This window comes from Scyliorhinus torazame, chromosome 1 (assembly GCF_047496885.1).
Source record: "Scyliorhinus torazame isolate Kashiwa2021f chromosome 1, sScyTor2.1, whole genome shotgun sequence".
In the NCBI taxonomy this organism is placed as follows: Eukaryota; Metazoa; Chordata; class Chondrichthyes; order Carcharhiniformes; family Scyliorhinidae; genus Scyliorhinus; species Scyliorhinus torazame.
The window spans coordinates 337,402,746-337,430,198 of record NC_092707.1 but is presented as its reverse complement, the minus strand read 5'-3'; the positions used below and the strand labels follow the sequence as shown (position 1 = coordinate 337,430,198).

General features: G+C 41.8%; 1 protein-coding gene across 10 annotated transcripts in view; it reads left to right on the top strand.

The window, feature by feature from the left end:
* The window catches only part of esrrga (estrogen-related receptor gamma a), a 317,510-nt gene that overhangs the window by 227,047 nt on the left and 63,010 nt on the right, over positions 1 to 27,453 (top strand). For all 10 annotated transcript variants that reach the window (XM_072509199.1, XM_072509174.1, XM_072509207.1 and 7 more), the window contains one exon: positions 809 to 925. In XM_072509199.1, coding sequence (XP_072365300.1) covers positions 809 to 925 — 117 coding nt within the window. The remainder of the gene's footprint in view (positions 1 to 808; positions 926 to 27,453) is intronic.

Sequence of the window (27,453 nt, the reverse complement as noted above, 5' to 3'; positions counted from 1 at the left end):
GAAATAAAGATAAAACTTCTGGACCATATGTCAGTTTTCAGCTAGCTCCTTCCTGTTCTTAACGAACATATTTTTAAGAATGTTATTCTTCCTTTGCATATGTAAGCAGTTAGACATCTCGAGAATTTTTTTTTTCCTGCAGTAGAGATTGTACAGTTTTCATCTGCTGAATAGAAGTTGAATAGGTCATTTTTTTTGTGAAGCAGTCGTGTGAGTGGGATGTATATGTGAATAGATTTCTTTCCCAGTTCCGTTGTTTTACACAAGGTTTTGCATTGAATGAGGAGTTTTCAGTATTTAGTCTCTTAGTGTTCCACTAATCTGTTATTTAATGAGGAAGCATCGGCTCAGAGAAAGGTAGTCAATATAAATCAGTGTTTACAAAGTGTGATTAACTCTGAAATATTTCATCAGAGCTGCTGTCCCAGGTGGATGCGGTGCTAATTACAGGGAGTTGCATATGTTTCTAGGGGAATGTGATGGACCCTGAGTACTGCTAACATGTAGTATCAAGGTTACAATTACACTCACTGCCAACCTGCCTTGTCTGCACTAGCAATTTATGCACTCTGTGTGATGACCCTCCTCTCCAGAGGACAATAAACAAAATGCATTTTCATTAAGACACTAATGTATTTAACCACAGAGGACCATAGAAGGTTGTGGAGGAGGGTGTGGAGGAGAGCAAAGAGAGGGGGTGGGGGGGAAGGTTTAAGAAATGAGAAGATATCCAGCCCTGTGTCCTGAAAGTGGAACTCTCAATCAGATTGTTTTCTTGATTTGTTTTTCTGTCTTTCTCTCACTACAGGTAACATTGAGTACAGCTGCCCTGCGACAAATGAATGTGAAATCACAAAGCGTCGACGCAAGTCTTGCCAGGCCTGCCGTTTCATGAAATGCCTAAAAGTAGGCATGCTGAAAGAAGGTAAGGTGCAACATGACGCATTTTTGATCTCCCAACTGTTTCATTAAACCTTTCCGTCTGCAGGCATTGCATTTCACATTCCTAGTACATTCAGGAAAAACTTTGATAAATCTCTTGGTTTTTTTCACAGTATAAGGTACAGTCTGAATAAATAGTCATATTTCATTGAGATCTATATTGTTTCAGTGATATTTATGCAACTTTGAAATGACAGAAGCATGATACATCTTTATGTTCACAAATATATGTATTATATACAGATCTGCACAGGTAAGTTAAATAAAATGCATCAGTCCATTTTATATTTATTGCATGTTGGCATATGACCAAGTGATTTAGAAGTCTTCTGTAGAACTTATTCCATAACATGCAATGTATTTAAATTTACCTATTTGGGAGTAATGTTTGATGCAGGTGGTGTACATAACATTCAAAAATTATAAATAATTGTGTTCATAATATACAATGGATTCAGTGATCTTGTCAAACTCTGGTTGATCATTTCAAGAGCAGAAATTTATGAAAACCGTGTATTTGACTTTTTGTTCCCCACCTATTTATTTAAGAATCAGGCTGAATAAGGAAGCTCCTCGTCAAAAACTGTTCTGCCAGTTATATGGTGGCGAGTTAAAATTCCAAAGTTCTATTTCGACTTGCTTCTCAATTTCTAGCAAAGTCCACCGGATGGAAGATTACCCATGAAAATGACACGTTCAATCTTGAGCTCGTGGGGGTTGAAAGATTTGAGGTGGAAAAGAAAAGAAATGATACAGGTTGGATTCCCCTACCTGAATCGTATCTCGGAACCAGTCATTCATAAAGCTGTGTTTGTTGTGTGACTACCCCCCACCTTTCGAAGCATCCGAGAACGAATGGTCTTGAGCAGCCAACAAGTGACAGAAAATAGAAAGAAAGTGATGGGAGAAGGAGAACTTTAAAAAAATAATAATTTGGAGTACCCAATTCATTTTTTCCAATTAAGGGGCAATTTAGCGTGTTCAATCTACCTACCTTGCACATCTTTGGGTTGTGGGGGCAAAACCCATGCAAACATGGGGAGAATGTGCAAACTCCACACGGACAGTGACCCAAAGCCGGGATCAAACCTGGGACCTCGGCGCCGTGAGACTGCGGTGCTACCACTGCGCCACCGTGCTGCACTAGAAGAAGAACTTTTAATAAAAAAGACATTATTAAAATGAAGAGTACGAGGAAATTGGAAGGGTAATGCTTCAATGTTTTATACAGTTATGGTAAACCTGACTCCTCCAAGAGGAGCACTCACTGTACTTTGTAATTAAATGTTAATAGTAATGGCTCTTGGAAGAGAGAGAATCCCCTTTATCACCTTCTACTAGACTGCATTTTAAAACCACCACAAATCAAATCGGTATGACCTACCTTTTCAAATGTGGTCATCTTTCACAGAATAAATAAATAAGAAATTGAGCTAATCCACTTCAGGTACCACATTGAACAGAAGAGATGGGTCATTTTACGACATAATTCAATTTATTAATGTATCCTGAAATGTTTACTGTCAAGAATTTGCAAAACAAAAATGTTGTAGTATGCTGACACAGCTAAAGGGACACTGTCATTGTAATGTCATTGTTGTACTGATTCCTTCACCAAGGTTCTCTCCGTTCTGCCACCAAAAGTGCACTTTAAAACATCTAATACTTGGGCAGTCCCCGAAGTAGCAGCATTTTCTGCTTTTATTTCAGATTGTTAGCATCTGCAGTATTTTGCTATTATTCCAGAAGTATCAGTATACGTAAGATTAATTCCAAAACAGGGACCTGTTCTTAGTGACTGTCTGTGTGGAGTTTGCACTTTCTCCCCGTGTCTGCATGGGTTTCCTCCGGGTGCTCCAGTTTTGTCCCACAGTCCAAAGATGTGCAGGTTAGGTGGATTGGCCATGCTAAATTGCCCCTTAGTGTTCAAAAAGGTTAAGTCAGGTTACAGAGTTATGGGGATAGGGTGGAAGTGTGGGCTTAAGTAGGCTGCTGTTTCCAAGGGCTGGTGCAGACGCGATGAGCCAAATAGCCTCCATCTGCACTGTAAATTCTAAGGTACCTATGGCCAACTGCAGTCACGACAAAACCCATTTTAAGATACAAGTTACCACAATTTTCCATTGATTTTATATGTGCTTTTCAGCATGTAGAAAATATGAGCTTGAATGCTGGTAACTTGTGCTCATCAAATCTTTGCAAGGCCCCTCCCCCCCAGCCCTCAACTTCCCTTTCTTTTACCCACCCCTGAATAAAAAATGTAATCAGGCAGTATAATTGGGTGCTTCTCACTTGCATATGTGGTATTAGTATTGTACCAGCAAGTGTGGGATTATCCCAGTGGCACTGTCTTCAGAAGTGTAATTGTTCTCGTGCAATATGATCAATTCACAATGTAGTACATCCTTTTCTTTCGAAATAAAACTCTTCAGTCGTGGAATTAGTAGCTTCTGTCTCACACAAATGCAGGATAGTAATGTCTTCGGTAGCTACTGTTTCTTCACATCTGCCAAGATATACCTCTGCCCTTACAGCAGCATCCATTATGCAGGCCTGTTTTAAATGTTTTAACATTTGCTTATGTGCAAGAGTTTAGCTGACAGCTCAGTAATTGATAAGGGAAGTTAGAGACAGGCCTGACGGATGTTGTGCTGGTTTTGATATGGCATCTTTCCCCATGAGTCTTCAGACAAATAGCAGCCTTTTGTTCTACTCCCAGCCACCCATATACACATATATCAATATGGCACTCCCATTTGTTGTGATGTGGTTGAATTTGGTATTGGGGTCCTTCCTTACACTTGAATTACTGCTTCAAATAGGCAATTAGACTGTCTACAATGGAAACCTTGCAAACTCTGTGGCATAATGAAGCACAAATTTGGATGCAGAACATGAAGGTATTTGAAGTTGGCGTAGCCCTCTGGGGAGATGACTGCCATTTGGGAGCAATCATACAGCTGGGCTACTCCTCCTATTTTTTTTCCCTTTCCCCCTATGTGAACCGATTTTAGATTTAGTTTTATCTTACAGCAACGTGGACGAGGATCTGCATCATTTTGGCATATTGATGCCAGCACCTGTTTTTTGCAGTGGCTGCTAGTACATTTGCCAGTGTTTGGATCTGTTATTAGATGGAAGAACTGTTCTGTTCCTTAAATATTCATCTACAGATTCTTTCTCATCCCATCTGCTAGTGGAGGGTAGTTGTGGATTAACTCGTCTGCAGGTACAGGTTTCTCAAGAGGTAACTACAGCCTGGCTGCCAAAGCAAGCCCACTGAGAGCAGCTGTCTAGCCTCCCCCTTTTGCACTTTACCCTCCGTGGGCCCTCTGAATCTTCCTGGCTGGAGGCATAAATCATCGTCTTGTCACCAGCTCTTGGTTTCTGTATTATGCAATGCCTAAATTCACATGGAGCCATTGGAATATAAGGATAGATAATGACTAACCTAAAAAGGTTTCTCATTGTGCATTTAACACTATTACTTTTTGTTTTGCAGTAACACTTCTGATAAGGTACAGTATTAGAATTACTGAAGTTAATAGAGCCAATTTATTCATTTGTAATTATCACCTATTAGTACACTATTGTGATTCCAGACTATATTATTCAATGGCTGTTAATATAACTGTCTGTTCAAATATTTATTTGGTTCAGGTTATATTTGGAGGGAATTGACATACTGCAAATATTTTAATGGCGATTTTCCTCCTATCCAGCTGACAGAAATCGAGCAGGCAACAATTAAAATTGTCTCGGTGACCTTCCTGTCAGCATTCCACGTCATTCCCACTGTCCTATTTTAACCTTCTCTTCTGATCAGGTAGCAAGAACACTCATCTGAAACTTTTATTAGCATGCAGGTCAGGCTTTGAATATGCTATTAGACCCTAATTGCAATTTTAACTCTGGCCTGAATGGGGTAGCAGTTATGGCTTTCCCATCAGGCAAAGACAGCAGGAAGAGGATCCAAAGTCAACATTAGTCCACTTTTTAAAAACTTCTACTGCATGTCAGGAACAGCAGAAGCTGCCCTGGGCGTCTCTGCTTTCCTACCTTGGGACCCTCCCAAAACCCTTTCCCAGCAACCTACCATGGTGCTGGCAACCTCTTGACACCCAAATTTCTACTTCCAATCATCGATCAGCTGCCACCCATTTAAAGTGTACCCTAGGAATTAAAATCACACAGGCCTCACAATAGTGGGTTTTGGCACTCCACCCATTCAATTCCACTTCTGGCTAAAATCAGGGCTCTTGTATCTGTGATCGTAGAAAGGTGAGGTCTGAGGTTTGGACAATATTTTATGCTCCAATCAGTTGGAGCACAATGTTACTTGCATTAGTGAAGCAGAGCAGTAATGATGCTTTATTTGAAAATACAGCTAATGTGGTCTCCCATGTAATTTACTTTAAAGAACGAATGTCACTCTCAGTTTAGTTTATTGTAAACTATACATCTATATTTGATTACATTTTCATTGTGCATTACCAAACATGGCACAATCTCAATTTCACTAAAATGACATTTTGGGCTATATGTTAGAAATGTCTATAAAGCAGAGACCCTAAAACCACATTTTAATTTAAAAAGGCACCAGCCATGAACAGCTTCTGACTAAACCAATTTGCCTAGTAAAATACATCAAGGTATTCCAATTACAAATTGAAGAAGAAGCAACTGATGTAATATTTCCGGTCAACCTTTACCTCACCTTTTAGGAGGGTCTTTTCTAAAATGTTAAAGCTTGCTCACATGCATGGGTTCATTGCCATTTATGTGTGTGTGTATCTATTTTTTGTTCCCATTAATATTTGCCTTTATGAAACTCCAAAATGAAAATGTAAATAACTATTTAATATGATAATATTTTAGTTTTCATTCTTTGACATTTACTTGTTAATTTGACAGAAGCTTTCTGGAACAACAAGCTGCTGGCCTTTTCCATTTCTAGTAGATAAAAGCAAAAGAGAGAGAAAAAAAATAACAAATGCTACCACATACTTTATCATATTGGACAAAAGGAATTTTTTTTTAAACCACTCCAAAGTTGTAAAGTAAGTCCCCATAGATTTTCTATTGATCAGGTAAGCATTTCCTGAACATGTTGTACTGTCAGGAGCTAATGGTGATTTTTGTCAAGTGTTGCCTTCTGGGAGCTTGAATACAATTAAGGGGTAAGTGTTGGTGCATATTTTTGTACCCTTTAGAGGGTCTCCAGGGAGGAACTAGCGAGGGACACGAGTCATTTCCAGCTGCACCATACTCTCCACAAGTAGTATTTAAAACAATGCAGTTTCTGACTGGCTGCCTTCCAAAATAACTTCCTCATTTGAATTCAGAAATGGAGAATTAATCCCCTCATGCTATTTCGCCACCAAAATATATTTTTATATTTTGTGTCAAATGCGAAGTAAGTTGATGATATCCTTAGAACATTTGTCTTTTGTAATTGCTCGGGGTTGGAACCTACTGCCTTTAATGACTCCTTTTATTGAAATAGATCAATTGCTTTAAAGTTCTTACATTTCCTCAACAAACCTTTTGCATTTTATCCATCCAAACTTGCAAGATTTAAGAATCCTATTGTTGGTTAACAACTAAAGTAGCTCAACAAGCCTATTTTACCATGCAGTTAGTATCAATGTTAGTTTTATTGGCCACAAGTTTTTTTTTGTTTACTAACATAAATCACCTATATTAATCAGTAGAGTAGAATATGTGTGACAGCTATTATATTTTTATTTATTTTTTACTTTTTAAAAATTTTTTGCACCCAATCTTTTTTTCCAATTAAGGGGCAATTTAGCATGGCCAACCCACCTACCCTGCACAACTTTGGGTTGTGGGGATGAGACCCAAGCGGACATGGGGAGAATGTGCAAACTCCACACGGACAGTGACCGGGGGCCAGGATTGAACTAGGGTCCTCGATGCCGTGAGGCAGCAGCGCCAACCACTGCGCCACCGAGCCGCCTTAGCAATTATATTTTTAAGTGAACTTTGCAATTGCCGTAGCCACCATCCATTCACCAGATTATGAAACAGTTCATTAGATTCCAAAAATGCATCTGAGCTGCAGATGGACAGAGTGTTCTTCGATTCCACCCTGTTTGCTTACATTTATGGAGATCGTCACTTCTGGTTCATGAACCCATGACAAACAGAAGCAAAATAGCATTGTAAATACTGCTCAGAATTACATTTGTATTGATTCCCTGGTAATCCTAAGAGTTCTTTTATCCCGTTGCTATAAGCATTTTCATTATATTTAAGTTGTTGGCATTTATATTTGTGACAAGGTGTCGAGTGTTTTTTCATAATCTGTTGCAATTTTATATTGATCATTTCCAAAGAGACAGAACTTTTACTTTCAGAAGCAGGTTAGCCAGCAACTTCTTAAACTTTTAAGAAGAATGCCCCATGATTAACTTTAAACAGGTAAAATGATGAATTGGATTGGACTTTTATAAACATATAGTTTACACATATGAGTTTGGATGTCCAAATGATAATTCCAATTTTTGTATAACCGATGGATCAATCCTCCAGCATTTTTACCACTTTAATAATAATTAATTTACAATACGAAAATAAATTCAAGAGAAGCATTGAAGGTACATCCTGAATAGCCTTATGATTCTTAATTTACATCTGTATCAGCCAAACTCATGTTCCCCTTCAATTCTTAATAATTCTTTCAGCAAATTCAGTTTAAAGTTAAATTAATGAATTCAGTTTGATCTTTAACTACGCAGACTTGTTTCTTAAAATAGTCAGATCCAGATGTGTGCCTCAGGCAGTTATGTTATATATGAACTGTTATTTACTATAGCAAACATGGCAATTATAAAATATTAGCTGATGTTTTAAAATCTATTATGTAAGCAAGGAAATGTTTAAAGGTATAAATATCATCTCAGAATGATGCCATCTATAATTGAAATGCAAGCCATCACAAATCTTACACCTTTACAGTTGAGTCTTTATTTATATATTTTGTGTTTTGAACTGTGCCCTTCATATACACAAGCACAATAAACACATGCACACTTTAAACATTGAAGCCACTCAGAAAGTTTTAACTGATTTGTGGAAGGAAAGCAGTCATATCACTGCCTAAAATATTCACTTAAGCTCCACAAGCTGTTTGAATGTCTAATTTGGGCTATATTTGGGAGTTGCTAAAGTATGGAGATAAGATTAACCGTACACAAGTAAGTGAAGCTATGGCTAAGACCTCTGGTTCTGCATTCCGAGTGTCAAAATGTTGTCACAAGACACAAATGGAATGTGGTGATCTCGGAATTGTAATCTTAACATTGGCTCTGGTTAAACACATGACAGTTTGATGTCAATACTCTGATTGTCTCCGAATAAATTGCTCATTAAAAAGGAAATAACTGTTTTGACTTGTAGTGCACTCATACCTACTATTCAATCCTGACAGAAATTTCTTGTGAAATAGCTCAATATTTTCTTACCCGTACAGATAATTGCAAATGCAAAGACAAGAGAATTGTAGAAACCAACGGTTCCTCACAATTTGTTGTTCTTACACAACAGTTCTACATGGTATCAATCACAACATACCCCACATAGTTCCTCAAGTAACCTTTTAAGAAGCTTGGATTAGGAAGCGTAACAGTGAGGAAGCTGAAGAGCAGACAAATGGGTCATGAGTTAATAAGATTTTGATGGCTGCAGGAAAATGTAATACTTTATTGCTTCACACAATAGCTTGTTAGTACAACATAGTCTTCCTTTCCTCTTAAAGCATTAACAACTGCAAATGCCTGCACTGCACTCTTGACATCAGCCTGACCGTAAGTCTCATGGCATGCTCACCAGGGATGAGTAGTAGTTGTTGGCATAGCAAACAGTGTTGGTGACCTCTTGGCACTCTAGACAGCTGTTAAGACCCTGCCTTTAATAGGCAAGGTTAGCAGGGTGTAGGCTTCTTCTCAGTGCACTGACCAGAGCCCTTAATGCATAAAGGGGAGAACAAAAGACTGATGACAGCTCCTGATGTCTGAGCATTTCAAAAGCTGCCTCAAATGTTCATCGTGATAGACTGGATTAGTGTACATTACAGCACCATTTGCCAAATACGGATACAGTATTCTAGTAGCCTTTCTAAACATGTTACGTTATCCATCATACAAACTATGCTAGCTGCACCTGGAAGGATGTTTCTTCCTGTACAGTTATTTTAGCTGCCGTGATAAATCCAGCTATTAGAATTTGAAATCACTGCTACTCCAGCAACTCCTTTTTTGTGTACTGCCAAGGTAATATCGTCAAAATTACCCTGGTGGAAACCCGGCTTAATGAAAAAGGGGGAATAAGTTAAGAAAATAAAAACTGTTTATAATAGAGTTAAGGTGCATCAAATCTATTTCAAAATGTGGCAAGGTGACAGCTGTTAATGGAAATTAGGACTGTCCCCTCTAGAATTACCGGTGATTAGAAATTTAAACAAACTGAGTAGTATACAGATTCATAATAGTTTGTAAATGCCATTTTATTGAACGTGGTCAGATTATTAATATTGCTGAACAGTACATTGGTTTAAAGTTAGCATTTTGCATCAGCTTATTAGATTGTGTTTAAAGCGCACCCTGTGTTGGGGAATTCGGCAAGTATTCTCATATTGAAACTAAGAAGAAAAAAAGATGTCACAGAGGGTCACAAATTATGTTCAGGTTTGACAGATTGTAGCCTTGCTTTACAAGAGCAGTAACATCTCATTTGTCACAGTTTGATCAGTAAGTGCGTGAATGCAAGCGGAAGGCTTTCCATCTCCACACCAATTTAATAGTTCTGAGGCTGTCACCGGGCTAGAGCCACCTGCCCAAGAATTGCAACACTGATCTGTTTTAATTTAATCGGCCGTCAATCGGAATGAAATCATAAATCGTCTCCTTTGATTCCTCTGGCAGTATATTTTTTCCGTGATATTGCAGTGTTAGAAAACGCATTTTTTTTTTAAGGCCCATGTAGGCAGTTTTTAATACCCCTGAAAATCTAAACGTAGTGGACGCACCATTGGGATTCTCACACTTTAGATCTGTCTTGCAGTTATTGCTTCACTAACTGATAAAAGTAATGTTTAACATAGGAATCTCCTGAACAGGTTGAGATGGGTTCCGTAGGTTTTTTTTTTAATTCTTTGGACAAGTAGGATGAACAGCTCTTGTGCAGTAAGAAACATACCATTCTTAAATTGGCAGATTTGAGCAACAAAACAAAAACTGTGGCACTTGGAGTGCTGTACTGACAAACCTGGTCACCGCACCAGATAAGATAAATGCAACCAAAAGCAGATTTTCCCCTCCCCCATGATGAAAATAACAAATGACAGCACATGCCCTGAAGGAGGCTGCTGTCTCTTTAAGTGAGTTTACTAAATGCATTTCAGTTTTGAGAGTAAATGGAGTTAGTCTATTGTACATGTTTAATTCCCTATTAGTCCCCAGTGTTTACTGCTGTGGCCAAGCTGGGGCACCTGTAAATTGGGTTAAATACAACACATTGTCTAAACATATCACAGTTACAATCATTCACCTCGAATGGTGATAAGAAACCTCTTGTATTATTGAATCTACAATGGGGAGGCTCTGCAGGCACAGAGATAACAGCTAGTTATTTCTCCTTAAGTAGAAAGAAAAACAGTGGCTTGAGCTTGCTGTTATGACTGTGACATTAATTATAACTCACTGAATTGTTTTATGCTGCTGGAGTGGTTTTGAGATTAAGCTCGCCCTCCAAGCTCCTGTGCATATGGCTCTGATTAAAAATATTTGTCATTCAAGAAAACTTTCATTTTCAAGCAGAGATGATGTATTTATTTTTCTCTGTGTAATCTTGCAGTTTTAATTAGAGGCACGCCAAAAAAACAGATTGGAATTATTTCAGCCGAGCAATTAAAATGGAATGCTAAGTGAAAGCTATTTCAGGTCCCCTATAGGGATTTAATGTTAACAATGTGTACTTTTTCTTTGGTGAATCCTTGATAAGCAGGAGGGCTAGACAGCTTTCATTATCATCAGAAGCACTTCATGGTCATTCTTTACTGTTTGAAAGCAATATTTGTTCATTGTAAATGGTCAATTTTTTCAGGCTTTTGAAATATAATTTACAATTTTTAATTTGATCCAATTTGATTAAATCATTAATTAGTTTGGAGTTAATTTTCCGGAAAATAAACTGAGCAATACGGGCTGGCTTTATTAAGTTTACTGTGAGCGAGGTATAAGTAGCAGGAAATAAGCTGACACAAATACAGGCAGACATGTTGTTAAACTACTAAGTATAACATTTTCTATCATTGCCTCTGCAGTCACCCGTCCTAGAAAGACACCAGATGGTGTCATTGTGGTAATGCACAGTGGATACAGGATATATTGAGTGACATCACAACAGTAGTGTGTAATGAAAAAGAGTATACTGCCGAAACTTTGGTTTCAGTAAGAATACCGAGTAAGCCTATTTACAGTATTTGGCAGCTATTTATTAACCCAAGAGGGGTAGATTATTTAATAAAGGCGAGGGGAGTCAGACGAGTAACACAAAGAAGACATTTATTTATAATACGTTCTATTTACAAAGGAGCCGTTGAACCTCACCAGCTCCTCTCTCTCTAGCGGTCCGTTCCTATCTGGCCGACCTTATATAAAACATGGTATCAGCCCCGTAGTTAGTGGGAGAGCTCATACTCCTCGAGCCACACAGGGAAAACAATCAACCCAGACCCGTGTGTTCCGTGCAGATTATTACAGATTAGTGTATTGGTCTGTATTCAAAAAGTGGTTTTATTAAATCGATGTATCAGCGGTGCACTGTGACACCAATAATGTACGAGTAACTGAGAGCACAAATTCATTTCACTCTTAAAAGGCATGCTTGAAAAGCAGGCATTTCTTACATGCCCAAGCTTCCTGCTCAAGAGGAGCAGTTACAGCCAATCCTGAAGTATGCACTCCTTTTGAAAACACACAGTTTAAATTCTGCAAAAGGTTACAACAAACTCACTGTGCTGATTATACTGTCGATAATGTTATCTGCAGGAACTGTTAGCTCAACCGATCACCTCCTGAGCAGGACAGTTATACCTCTTTAATGCAGTGATCACACTGCCACTGCCAAATTCAGATCAGTGGCTGCTGCTTAGATTTTAGCTAGCCAGTGGGCATGGAGAACTGCCTGGCTGAAACCTCAGTTATTCAGTCCAGAAGAGAACTCTACACATGCATTCACCCACAACTTGTCTTGTACCAATTTTGAAGTTGGAGCAGCAATACACGCTAGGTTCTGTTTCTAATGTAAAATTTCTCTGTTCTAATTCCATTTGCTGTGTGCCAGCGTAGAAAATAATTGTTCACGCAGGCTAGAAGATCCCAGTAAGGACATGGAAAGAAATATTGACTAATGTGTTTTGTCCGAGATGCTACAAAAGTAATGAAAAGAAGCATTTTGAATCCATGTTGAGTTCATAAAGAATCATATTGAAAGATTAACATTCCAAAGCCTATTTCTATGTTAATTCTAAAAGTGCTATTTAAACAGAAGAGTGACAGCAGAATAAGCTTTGGATAATCATTTTGTACAGCTCTTTATCCAATTCACTTCAGATCTAATGGTGTCTGTGTCTTCGCAGACACTGAACATTTATTCTTCTCCCCAAAACAAAAAGTTAAACAGAAGTTGCAGCTGCAGCTGGCATATTGAATACCTTTTCAGCATCTATCTATTGCTAAAATCATTGAAAACATGAAATTTTCTTCATCGGAAATGTTAGAATTTGAGTTTTGTAGGATGATTTATAACTAGTGAGTACATTGCTGTTTTATTTTGGACCATCCATACTTCAATAGGACAGTCTTGCTGTAACAAAATTAGCAAGTATTGATTGGGGAAGACGTATTGAGAATAATGACAGTAACAGCCTAGTGGTCCAGTGATAAGAATTCAGAGGTTGCAGGTTAGAGCCCAAGGGCCACCTGACACTTGACTCTGCCAACCTCGAGTGTGATGCATTTTGTCAGTTTCTATCAAGGCAACTAGAAAGAAAGCTTCACATTGTCTTAAATGAAAGGCAATACACACGTTGTCTGAATCTGCCCTTTTGCAGCCATTTCTTTTGCTGCTTTACAATGAAGTGAGTGAGATTAAATAGGACGTTCATTTAGTTTGTTCCTGTAGTAGAAAAAGGTAAACAACAATGAGGGGAATATTCAGAAAGGGCTGAACTTTAATGGAGAGATGAAAGCCAATACCATATTCAGCTAGAATTACAGCAGTTAATCAACTTGACACAGACATTGAACAATTTTTTTAAATAAAGCAAATTTCATTCAATATGTTTATTGCAATTGGGCAGCAGAAAGAATAAAGTGAGTAGATAAAAGTTCAGTTAAAAACAACAAAACAATTCAAAATATTTTTGACCATCCTTTCAGTTACCATCTTATTTTTTCCACGGGACCAAAGATTTATTAAGGTAAATCAGATTTACAGCACATTAAAGTTATAAACTTGTGTGTTGAAATGTCTGTAAAAAATGGGGTGTCACAGTGGTTAGCACTGCTGCTTCACAGCGCCAGGGACGCGGGTTCAATTCCGGCCTTGGTTGACTGTGTAAAGTTTGCACATTCTCCCCATGTTTGCGTGGGTTTCCTCCGGCTGCTCCGGTTTCCTCCCACAGTCCCACAGGTTAGGTGGATTGGCCATGTTAAAAAATTGACCTGTAGGGTATGTGGAGTTATGGGGATACTGCGGGGAGTGGGCTGATGTTTGGGTGCTCATTCAGAGGAGCAGATGGGCTGAATGGTCTCCTTCTGCACTGTAGGGATTCAATGAATGTACAGGATTTTCCAGTTCTTCTCGTTTGCGGAATCTTCTGGTCCTGCTTAAGGCAACCCCACCCACTATGGGTACTCCTGCACCAGAATGGGCGAGCCAGGCAAAACACTGTAGATATTGGCGGAACTGAATGGTCCTGCCGGCAGCCAATGGCAAGCCACATCCACCACCGAGAAACATGCAGCGGGAACATCCCGCCCAACATTTCTGCTACAGGCTTGTACCTGTCTCAGAAACCTGTTTGTATTATTTGATTAGTCTATCTTCCATAGCCTTGGGAATTCAAATGGGGATAGTGGGAGTTGGGGAATGAAGTTGGCAGTGGTGGGGGAAATGGGAGATAATTAGATTGGGGCAACCAGAGGAGATTCCATCCCCATTTTAAAGTCATGCGTTTAGTCCGTTCCTTTGGTTGGATTTTGTGTTATTATTTATATTTAAGCAACAAAACTGATGGCAAAACTGGATGGATCACAGGAAAAAGGTTGAATAGTTTGTGCCTCTACCTTTTGGAGTTTGGAGGAATGAAAAGGGATCCTATTGAAACATGTAAGTTCCTGAGGGGACTTGACAGGATGGATGCTGAGAGAATGTTTTCTCTTGTAGGAGAGACGAGAACTAGGGAACGCAGTCTAAGAATAAGAGTTCTGCCTTTTCTATGACAGAGATGAGGAGAAGTATTTTCCCTCAGAGAGTCATTAGTATGTGGAATTCTCTTCCCCAGAGAGCAGTAGAGGCTAGGTCAATGAATTTAAGGCTTGGTAAGATAGATTTTTGATAGACAAGTGATTTGAGGGTTATGGGGGAAGACAAGAAAGTGGATTTGAGATCACAAACAGATCAGCCATGCTTTTATCAAATGGCAGACCTGGCTCAAAGAGCCAAATGCTTAGTCTTGCTCCTAAATCCTATGCTCCTATTGGAAGTACAGAATCGGGGGAGGAACAACTGTAAAACGGAGACAGAAAGGACGTTATTATGAGATAATCTTGACACTTATCTGGACAGCGTCAGGTGTCCCAATTGATTCAGCCCCTAATTGGGTGGAAATTCTGATCCCTGAGAATTGCCAGTCAATTAGAAACCATTCGCTGTCTATTGCCACCGGGAGTGCTGGCCACTGCCGGTGCTACACTCAGGACCGCAGGAGGGGATCCCGGGATAGAGGCGAATGTGAGTGGGATAGTGATCGTGGGAAGGGCAGGGTAAATGAGGTTGACTTCAATGGCAGGGGTTTGGAATCCTGTGGGGGCCCTCCTTATGGCAGATCCATCGACCAGGCACAGAATGCCAGTGATTGAGGAGCCCCTCCTGGTTAACCACTGGCAACTCAATCGGCTTTGTTGGGAAGCCTCGGGAAGGTGGTGAAATTGCCACCCCACACCCTCCCTCACCCTGAGCAAACACCAACCCCCCCCTCCCCCTCACCCACCACCGCCCTCCCCACTACAGTCTTCAAATTCATCTCACAGAACATTAATTTTCAGACAAGATTTTTGATACCTTGTGTAGGTACGTGTGACTTACTTCCAATTTGGTATTTTTCACCTTGTTGTGGTGGGCTGCTTTGATGAAACCAGCTCTGTGACCAAATAAATGTTGTGGTTTTAAGGACGTTCAGCTGACTTGTACCTCAAGTGAGATGATGTTTCCAATAGTCAGCAATGCAGCGGAAGATCTGTTAATGCGTCTTTAAGATTTTGTTTGTAAAATTACAGATTGAATAAATTAAGAAATTCAGTCCATGTAGTTTGAGAAAAGCCAAAAATAACCCATGCAGTGAAATGTTATTTAAATGAGGGTTTTGATGGTCATTTTTCTGGTAAAATAAAAGCTAAAAATTCCCGTATGGCTAAAATCTCAAACAGCCTTGTTGTTTATTGGGGTGGGGAGAGGTGATCAACTGACTATATATATTAATCGATTACAAATTTAATTGACTAATGATCATCCACTTGATTAAAGGTTTGGCTGTCATGTTTGTTTATTCTATTGATATTCATTGTGTTTCACAATTAATCAGTGGTATAAATTGAAATAATTGCACTCTTCGTTAGTATTAATTGAATCTCTTCATGCGTATTGAAAAATGTTAACGCTTACCCTGCTGAATAGAGACAAATCTGTGGCACACGTTCTGAGGGTTAAGTGTCAAGTTCAAACTTAAAGAAAAATTGTAGGCATATTCTGAATTGAAGACAATTCAGCTGCTCATGAAAACCTGTGTGGAAGGTAAAGTCAGTGATTTCCGTACCCAAACCACTTTGCAGATCTTGAGTGAAAAGGGAAAAACAATTTAATTGACCAATGGCATCATTTTCAGACAAAATGATGGGATCAATTCCCACACAAAATAGGTATGGGTTCAGCAGAGCGACGGCACCACCTGCCTAAAGCTGGCTACAGAAGGCCTGAACCAATTTCAAGTTTGGATGCCATCAGTTATAACTTGGGGGAAGCTGTCAACCACTCAATGAGCCGACAGCTCCTCATCAAAGCAGGGAAAGGAAATGAGGCTGATCCACAAGCTAGTCAAGCTGGAAATCTATAGCATAGGAGGAGGTGTACTGGGTGGATCGTGCAGAATGACTGAACATTTGCTGAGCAAGGACCATCCATTTTTATCTGATAATTGCAAACAATGTCCTACAACCTAAATATTAGCAGCCTCTCATCTGAACTTAGCAAGACTGGCAGCGGTCATCTGAACTTAACAAGACTGATAGTGGTATAAATTGAATGACTCCAGCTGCTTCAGAGGGGAGCTAAAAGTCAGCTATGTTGGTGTATGTTTTGAATTACATATAGGCCAAGGCCATGTAAGGAGGGCAGCTTTCTATTCATTGGTGAACATTTATTGATTCCAGTTTACTATGTCCAGAATTCAAAAAATTAATTCAGCTTCTCCAGCTTCCATAATGGCATTCGAAATCAGATTCTCCAGATTATTAATCTAGACCTGTGGATTACTCGCCCAGTAACATATCACAGCACAAGCATATTGGTGGGTAGTGTTTAAAGGTAGCTGCAGATGCAGTACAATAAAGGCACTATTAGAGCCTTCATTTTTTGCCATTATTGAGCTGAATTAAAAGTGCCTGAGTCGCTGGTTGATGGTTTTATCATTGGGTCCTCATGGTGAACACCTCCTCCTACACTAAAGCCTTCTGTAACCAGCTTTAGGAAGGTGCCTACATTCTCACCAAGGAATGATGCATACCTTGGTGTGAAGAAAGGATTTATTTTATATAAAGAGGCCTGGCTTGATCCAGCTCTTATCATAAAATGTACAACTCGTGTTATCTTCCAGTACTTCCATTAAGCACTCATATACTAAGCTATTTTCTTTTTCAAATAGATTTTTGTTTTAACTTCTAATACAAATGATTCCCCCAAAAAATAAAATCTTATTTGAGTTACAGCCCAGCTCCAGCAACCACCTTTCATTGGATAAAAGCAAATTACTGAGGATGCTGGAATCTGAAACCAAAGAGAAAATGCTGGAAAATCTCAGCAGGTCTGGCAGCATCTGTAGGGAGAGAAAAGCGCTAACGTTTCGAGTCCAGATAACCCTTTGCCAAACCACCTTTCATTAATGGACCATGTTTCATTGTGTTTGGATGAGAATAGTCATCCTGCTACAATCTACACGTTAGATGTGAACTTGTAATTTTAAAATTTCATTCCAAGTATTTTTTTGCTTTAATGGTAACTCACACTCTTCGGTACTCACTGGTTCCATTTGAGTCCCCATATAGTGTATGAGGTGCACCACACCCTTATGCGTGAGTTATCCAGCAGGCAAATTGGTGAGGGCATTGATGAGTATAATGGACATGGGCTAAAATTAAGCAGAGTAGGTAGATCATGATGTTAATCAGCGTGCAATGCTGATTTTGATTGGTTTGAATTTTTGTATTGTCACGTGTACCGAGGGACAGTGAAAAGTACTGTTCTGCGTACAGTCCAGAGAGATTATTTCATACATGAGAGAAAAAAAACATAGGACATGCATAAATACACAATGTAAATACACAGACACAGGCATCGGGTGAAGCATACAGAGTGCAGTACTACTCAGTAGAGAAGATGTGTGAAGAGATCAGGTCAGTTCAGAAGAGGGTCATTCAGGAGTCTGGTAACAGCGGGGAAGAAGCTGTTTTTGAAACTGTTAGTGCGTGTTCTTGACTTTTCTATCTCCTGCCCTATGGAAGAAGTTGGAAGAGTGAATAACCCGGGTGGGAGGGGTCTTTGATTGTGCTGCCCAGCTTTCCCAAGGCAGCAGGAGGTGTAGACAGAGTCAATGGATGGTAGACGGTTTTGTGTGATGGACTGCACTGTGTTCATGATTCTCTGTCATTTCTTACAGTTTTGAGCACATCAGTTGCCATACCAGGCTGTGATGCAGCCAGATAAGATGCTTTCTATGGTGCATCAGTAAAAATTGGTAAGAATCAATGTGGACATGCCAAATTTCCTTAGTGTCCTGAGAAAGTATAGGTGCTGTTGTGCTTACTTGGTCGTAGCATTGACGTGGGTGGAGCAGGACAGATTGTTGGCGATGTGCACATCTAGGAATTTGAAGCTGTTAATCATCTCCGCTTCGGCCCAGTTGATGTGTACAATATTTTGCATCCTGGACTCAATGACCAGCCCTTTAGTTTTGCTGACATTAAGGGAGAGATTGTTGTCGTTTTACTACTCCACTAGGTTTTCTATCTCCCTTCTGTACGCTGATTCACCGTTGTTCGAGATCCAACCCACTACGGTTTTGCCATTGGCAAATCTGTAGATGGAGTTGGAGCCAAATTTTGCCACTCAGTCGCGTGTGTACAGGGAATATAGTAGGGGGCTAAGTACGCAGCCTTGCAGGGCCCCGGTATTGAGATCTATCGTGGAGGAGGTGTTGTTGTTTATCCTTATTGATTGTGATCTATGGGTCAGGAAGTTGAGGATCCAGTTGCAGAGGGAGGAGCCAAGTCCTAGGTTTTGGAGCTTTGATATGAGCTTGGCTAGGATTATGGTGTTGAAGGTGGAGCTGTAGTCAATGAATAGGAGTCTGACATAGGAATCCTTGTTGTCTAGTTGCTCCAGGGATGGGTTTAGGGCCAGGGAGATGGTGGCTGCTGTACACCGGTTGTGGCGGTATGCAAATTGCAGTGGATCAAGGCATACTGGGAGTATGGAGTTGACATGTCTCGTGACCAACCTCTCGAAGCACTTCATAATGATCGATGTCAAGGCCACTTGATGGTAGTCATTGAGGCACGTTGCCTGGTGGTTCTTTGGCACTGGTATGATAGTGGTCTTCTTGAAGCAGTTGGGAACCATGGAACGGAATAGGGAGAGACACAGACCCTGCCATTTTTGAACTTCATGCTCAAATTAATACTGTCCTTAATCGTGCATGCTTAAATATACATTCAGTAACAGAAAGGACCCTCATCGACAGCACCTCCCCCAACATGGTATTTAAAGGAATCATCAACGAATGACCAGATTACAGACTAATTGCCGGTTGATTTCTTGTGGCGGTCACTGCGCTTCTGGAAATGTTTGGTCCTTTCTATAATTGTTTCACACTTCAAGAGTCTACAGGGAACATTGTAGTAGATTCTGGGGGACGCTTTGCTGACTTCAAGGTTTGTGCACAGCCCAGTGCTCCCAGACATGGGTGCACTCAATGGGCATTCTCCATGGATTACTTCATGACTTAGAGAATAAGCAGAAGGTCTGCAGAGTTGGACAAGTTGCTGGAAGAGGGAGGAGGAGGAAGACGGGAGAAGGATTTGAGCAGCAGGCCATGTCTAGCCTGGGTGCTCAAGGAGTAATTCCCCTACCTGAAGCTTAATAAGAAACAATTAGCTAGACAGCTGGTTCGTGATGCAGTGTGAGGCCAACAGCACGGATTCAATTCCCGTACCGGCTGAGGTTCTCTTGAGAGAGGATATGGTAGGTTTGTGCTTGATCGAGCGACAGCCATTTGCTCAGGGCAGTGTCTCAGCAATTCTAGTAATCAATTGGAGAATAGACTGCTGGACTTGTGACATCCTGCAAGCCAAGATGGCTGAATTCACATTTCAGGTGGAAGTTGCTTGTCCTGCATTGTAAATGCCATCAGATGCTCACCATGGTTGTATCCCCATGTGACAAGATAAAAGCAAATGCAGGAACCTGAAACAAAAACAGAAAATGCTGGACAATCTCAGCAGGTGTGACCGCATCTGAGAGAGAACGGAGCCAATGTTTCGAGTCTGGAAGGCTCTTTGTCAAAGCAGCTTTCGTGTCAGTATTTGATTGGGTGGCGGCAAGTATTGTCATTATCATCACTCTCATCTTGGTGTTTCTCTACGATTGGCCACATTGCACTTCGTGGGTATCTGAAAAGAAGAAATTACATGTGCAAGAGAAATGGAGAAAGTAAGATGGCATGGTAGCACAGTGGTTAGCACAGTTGTTTCACATCTCCAGGGTCCCAAGATCGATTCCCAGCTTGGGTCACTGTCTGTGCGGAGTCTACACTTTCTCACAGTGTCTGCGTGGGTTTCCTCCGGGTGCTCCGGTTTCCTCCTACAGTCCAAAGATGTGCAGGTTAGGTGGATTGGCCATGCTAAATTGTCCGTACTGTCCAAAAAGTGTAGGTGGGGTGACTGAGTTACGGGGAAAGGGTGGGGGTGTGGACTTAAGTGGGGTGCTCTTTCCAAGGGCCGGTGCAGGTTCTATGGGTCGAATGGCCTCCTGCACTGTAAATTCTATGAGTCTATGATTCTACTATTCGCAGGTTGTAAATAGGAAGAGATTTGTGAGAATGAGCATTAGGTGTGTGGATACCATCCTTTTTGATGGTTTCAGCCCAGCTGCTGTTCCAATAATGTCCAGCACGATCTCCTCCATGAGGGTAAGGACAATTCAGGCACATTTGCCCCTCTCTATCTAGATCTTGCTGTCAATAGTTGCATGCCTCCTTGTTCTGAACAAGGGAAGGGAGTGTGCCAATGAATGTATTGCAATGTGTTTGACTGATGGGGCTGCCATGTTTGAATAGCTGGCAGTATGTGAAATCTGAGGTGTGTGTGTAAGACTTTCAGCAGTGTTAAAAATATATAAAATGTCAGGTATGAGACCTGATTTACAGTGATTATTGGTAAGTAAGTGATGAAGGTCTGATGGATTGAGCAGGGCTGAGGTTAGTGGTGCAGTTCATTGGATATGTAATTTGAAAATATATTCGCTGACTTGATCGCTTATGCAAGGACTTTGAACTTCTTGTGACACTGCATCCAGGTCCTCAGTGTTTGACTCCTGGCATTGATTTCCATTACTACCCGCTCCCATTGTCTTTTGTGTGTGTGCCTCGAGCCCCCTGGCTCAGTGCAGATGCAGCCCATCTCCTTTTCCTTGCACCTCCTCCACCACACTGTGTCAGGAAGCGTCTGAAAATCTTGAAGCCCCACTCTCTTCTATGTTGTGCCATTCTTCAATGTTTCCCAGGTCAGAGTCAAGTGTAGATCAACTGCCAGCGCATGCTCCAGTCACAGTACATCTCACTTTTCAGAGGCACAAGCCAACTCATAGTATACTTATACCACAATATTTATTATTGGTGCCACTTTGAGACTTTTACAACCCAAGTGCTAACATTGCAGTGGTAATCCACAAGCTTGATGCTTCGCTCCAGTAGCAATACAATGGCAGGCAATGTGATCTCCAACTTTTGTGCAATTTTTTAAACCTTGACGATAAAAGAGGCAAACATTTTATTTTTTACTGAATAAAAAAGAAGCATTTGTGTCAAATGTTTCCAGTTACTGGATGACTCAGCAATTTACGATATGTCAAGTGCCACCCCCAGCCCATCCCCCCCCTCCTCCATGCATACAGTTTTGCCACCCTAAGCTCCAGTGTGATTCAAGTGGTCTTTGTAACGGACTCCCTGCGCACATCCTTGCTCAAACACTGGCAGTAAAGTATTGGTATGCTTGCTGTAATAATAGTTTCAGACAACAGAACACATTACAATGATGCATATTCAAAGATATCCGAATAGAAATATTATATGGAAAGTATTTGTAACTACATTTGGTTTAAGATGAAACCTTTAGTTTAAATTAATGGAGGTCTGAAATTTTTAATGTATCATTTTCCATCCTGGCCCAGCAAAAAACTATGGGGGTGATTCTCCTGCCGCATTGCATCTGGTATAAATCCCATTTTGTCAGGAGAATTGCAGGAGAGCCCCAAAACGGATTTGCGCTGGGTGCAAATCAGTTTACCATTCTCCCGGGCCTGCTCCAACAGTCGTGATTAGGATCTCGGCCAGAAAGGATAGGAACCTAATCGCAACACATCTGCATTCATTTTACATTACTTTGCAAAATTAAAATTCAATGTCGCAGTATCCCCCCCCCTGCCCTCCCACCCCACCCAGTGGGAATTCACCACTGGTCACTAAAAGTGGGGACCAGTTGCCAAGGACACCAAGGGGAAGCAAGGGAGTAATTACCATTATTACGCTACACCTACTTCCAAGTTGCTTAGGGCGGAACCTTAAGGGGTGGCGAGAGTCAGGGGAGTGGTTTGGACTGGGCTGGAGTTGCTCGGGTCCGGGTTTTATCCCGGGTTGGGGGTAATGTGGCAAGTCTTCACTCTGTAGCCTTCATAGAATCAGAGAATTTACAGTGCAGAAGGAGGCCATTCGGCCCATCGAGTGTGCACCGACCCTTGGAAAGAGCACCCTACCTAAGCCCATACCTCCACCCTATTCCTGTAACCCAGTAACCCCACCTAACCTTTTTGGACACGAAGGGCAATGTAGAATGGCCAATCCACCTTGAAAACCTTTAAACTCTCTCTCTTTCAGCTTGTCAATATCAATGATCTGTCAGATGAAGGTAAAAGTCTTCTCTCTGGCCTTCAAACGTTTGATGCTCCCCCAGCAAGTTAATATCAATGATGTCAGATGAAGGTAAAGGCCTTTCCTCTGTAGCCTTTAAAACCTTTAAATTTTTCCCAACATGTCAAGTTCAAAGATCTGTCACATGAAGATACACTCTTCCCTTTTATGTGTTGGAAACATTTGAAGTGCTCTTTCACATTCCGTTTCATTCCCCATTAACCTCTTCAAACCTCTGGGTTTGCTGAGAATCCTAAAAGCTTTGAACTGCATTATTTACACTTAATTTCACAGACCATTACCTTTTACAAGCCTCTTGATTGACAGGTCCAGGCTATTTCAAAGAAGGGATTAACTTTGCTTTTATAGCTCTTCGTGGTCCATTAACTCTTAAATGCTTTTTTTCTTTGAGCAGGTGTTTTTAACCAGTTTTTTTTCGTAGAGGCTGTTTCTTTGTTCTGAAGTGCTTCCTGAAAAGAGTGAGTGTTGTTTCTAACTGCCGATTTTTCACAGGTTTTTTATCTGTTCTGGAGTAGTTCCTAGAAAGAATAGGTATTGTTTCTACCACAGTCTTTCCATAGGGGCTTTTTCTTTGCACCGAAGTGCTTGCGAGAAAGAGCAGATGTTGTTTCTAACCAGTTTTATTCTGCTAGGCTTTCCTCTACTATGAAATCCTTCCCAGAAAGACTAGGTGCTCTTTCTGAGTGCTGCCGCCTGGCAAACTGTCAATGCCAATCTGTCAATGCCTGGTTCCCACTGCCAGTGTGCCAGTGGGCAGTGCCATGTTGGCAATGCCAAGGGGCTGGTCTTGAAGGGGTGACTGAGGAATGGGTGGCCTGATCGCCGCGGACAATACGACAGGAATCACACCTTGTTTCCTGCCAAAGACCACACTTAGAACTTTTCTGTGTGAATTCCGTCCCGTGGATATGGTCAATTTCTGTTCACTACATATTTTTACGTTGGAGTCTGTATTTCCTTTGGATCACAATTGGCCTCCCAGCCTGTGACACCATAAAATTGATATTCTGTAAAATTAGAATGCAATATTTAAAAACTACAATGGAACATGTGCACAATTTTAATTGCTTCATCTTCAACAGTGTGGGAGGCAATGGTAAAGTTTGGGGTTTTTTTTGACTAAATAGTTGCCTTTGTTGTTATATGTGTTTCAACATAGCACGCACTTTATATCAGAAACATTTCAATACATGACACTAAACATTATCAAGTATCAACTCTTACAGGGCGGCATGGTGGTGCAATGGTTAGCATTGCTGCTTCACGGCACCGAGGACCTAGGTTCGATCCCGGCCCCTAGTCACTGTATGTGTTTTTGCACATTCTCCTCGCTTCTGCGTGGGTCTCACCCCCACATTGCCAAAAATGTGCAGGATAGGTGGATTGGCCACCTAAATTGCCCCTCAATTGAAAAAAAAGAATTGGGCACTTTAAATTTAAAAAAGAAAGTATCAATTCTTACTGGCACTATACTTGGATAGACAAAGTTGGAAGAAGTTTTTCATATTTTTATGAGTGAAGGATATTTGCTGGAGATGCTGTATGTATTGATTATGCTGCCATAGTCTTAAAAGATGAATGGTATAATTCAAAGTAAAATGGCAAGTGAAAGTAGAGGCAGAAAAAAGTACATGCTGTTACATAGCAAAGAAATGAGACATACATAAAGCCAAACAGGAATGTGGTCACAATCCTCTGAGAATATATGTCAGGTAAAAAGGGTAAAATAAGGACTAGTCATTTTGTAAGTCAGGGATTGGGCAGACATCTGGTGGTTCTAATGCTGTTGCACTAAGCCCTAGGATACAGAGGCAAGCTGTTTCAGCTATCCATAGATTTTCTCCCAAAGGGAATTGATGAACCTCTGGGGAACAGAGAGGAAGAGAAAAAAGGAGAAATAAGAGGTTGGGTTTGCTAAATTGTGCTATTTGAATAATATGAAAATTAAAATGCAAAGCACATTTGTTTTTTGTTGCCTAATTCCATCTGTAACAAAACCAATACGCAAAGTGGGGCATTAGCTGAACATAGACTCGAATCTGATGGTGCTTGTTGATTATAAATTGTTGGAGATATTTTTTGCAGGATTCCATGTGACCTATGAAATTAAAAGCAGCCTTGTAATAATGTTACTGTCAACTTTGTGCCTCCTGTAAAATGGATATTTCAAACTATAAACTAGGTCTGATGTAACACTGCAATATCAGATGAAGTGAACGATCTCAATGTATTTAATCAAAGTAGCAAAAAAGCTGTCTTTCCAAACCCAATCTTCACAAATCTTGTTGTCACTGTAGACTGACAGTGGAGTACAGTGGGCGGAATTACCCCCCCCCCCACGCCGGGTGGGAGAATCGCCTGGGCACCACGCGAGTCCCGCCATGCCATCCCAATGACCGCACCCGATTCTCCCAACCCCCCAAACCGGCGCGGCGTGAATCACGGCTGGCTGCTGGGAGCATGCCGTTGGTAATGGGCGAGCGGCGATTCTCCGGCCCGGATGGGCCGAGCGGCCTGCCCAACACGACAGGTTCCCGCCGGCGCCATCCACACTTGGTCGCTGCCGGCGGGTACAGCGCGGGAACGCTGGGGGGAGGGGGGGGCCTGTGGGGGGGCGAGGGGGGTTCCTGCACCCGGTGGGGTGGGGGGGGGGCTCAAAAGGGGTCTGGCCCGCGATCAGTGCCCACCGATCTGCAGGCCGGCCTCTCTGAAGGAGGACCTCCTTTCCTCCGCTGTTTATCATTACTTTATGAAAAAAATGGAGATTAAAAGTTGTGAGTCAAAGGCCAAAATTTTCCACCTCTCGATACCACAAAAGTGAACTGCGATTGGGCGGATAATTGGGCACCATGTTGGTGGTGATAATGAGGTTTGCGCCCAGCGCCATTGGCGGCATGCAAAACCGGAAATTACATGCATTTAAATGTGATTAGCAAGTTGGACACGATATGCTCGGCCCTTCTGCGATGCTCCGCCCTTCTCAGGCGGAGGTCTCGTGGGCACAAATTATTCCAAGTATCTACAAATGTGGACTGGGCACCATGGCTACAGGGGGAAAGCAGAAGGCTAAAAAGGCATTGAAAAACTGTTGAAAACTGTCGGGCTTGCTGGGGGATGGCTGTCTGGGCCGGGGGCAGTCGTGGGGTAGTGACGGTGCCAGGTCTGTGGATTTGGGATGTGCCCCTCGGGATTGGGGTGGCCTGGCTCAGACTGCCATTGCTGCAATCAGTCTTCTAAATGCACACCTTCAGTGGTCCTTACAGGTTCCTGGCTGCTCACACTGCTGAGTACTGTCTGTGTCACTTAAATGGTCAGAAAGCCTCTGGTCATCTGGGAGCCCACCCAGACTGCCCCTCTGGACACCCTCAAACCCCAGCTGTATCATTAAGGGCCGAGTTCAATCAGGGGCCCACAGGTGTTGGAACGCCTCAGAAGCGCTGCCCATTGCAGAGGAAGCAGGGGATTAGCAGAGCTCACCCCAACCAGTGGACACCTGCACCACAGCTTTTGCAACCCTCCCTGGTTCTCTGCTCCTCTCAGGGCAGAGGAATTACCAGTGACCCCCACCCCTCCAGGCCACCAGCTGTCTCCTCCTAGTGAGACTGGCAGTGCCTCCCAGGCAGTGTTCAGGAGGGCAGGCTTGGGTCTGCGGCCCACACTGGCTAAGAGGGTGTCTCTCCGCTCCTCAATGGCGTGGAGCTGTGGGTCCACCATGGAAAGCCGACCTCAGGGGGGCAGGTCTTCTCTGAGCTATCTTGGGCCTTAGCAAGGAATGTCTCGCCGAGGCCGCACTTACCTTTATTTCGTGTGCTGAGGAGCTCACTTCGTAAGTGCAGGAAGAGATGGCGTTGCGATCTCTCACCCTCTCAACGTGACACCCGGACCCAATCCCAATTTACCAATTAGGGTCTCCTCGAGCCCCCCTCGCCCCATCTCATATGGTCGGGCACCCCTGGGCCTGATCCCCTGGGCATCCTGGCAGTGCCCCTTCCAACCTTGCAGTGCCAGGGTATCACCCTGCCTAGAGGCTGACCAGTCAGGGACCTCTGATCGTCTGAGAGACCCACCTCCCCGCAAATACATTCTGCTGGTCTATGTTTATGGAGACCAGTGCTAAGTGGCGCCAAGGCGAGGGGATTTGATCCCGGGCACTGGGTAGATCCGGCATAGACACATTCAAGTGAGGCTAACTACTCGCTTGAATATGCAAATGAGGGTGCCGTCCATTGTGGGTGGGATCCAGATTGTGGTACCTCAAGAGATCTTGTTAGATCTTGCGAGGCCTAGCGAGCTGGCTAAATCTCGCGAGAGGCCTCTCCCGCCTCAAGCCAGACCTGGCCACCGGCCGTTCGATCGCCCCCATCAACTCTTACCTTCAGGTTAGTTCCAGGTACTGCATTATGCAGTGAATTCTAGCTCCAGTTTACCAAGATTTGCCATCACAAGACAGTACATCAAGGAGAATGTTAAAGATCCAATAATTATATCCACCTAAAAGTAGCTTTCCTGCTTAACCAGACTTAATTGTACATTCCGAACTGGAATTTTACTGATCCTAATTGAACACTTTACTAAAATGCTGAAGTTAACATTTCAAGCAGTACAATTTGAACTGGTCAAAAAATCCTTAAATGGCTTCTTCAGCCTTGTCAAAGTTGAAAATAATTCCCCTTGTCTCTTATTTATGGATAGAAGTTGAGCAATCTCAACAAGAGATTATTATTAATGAC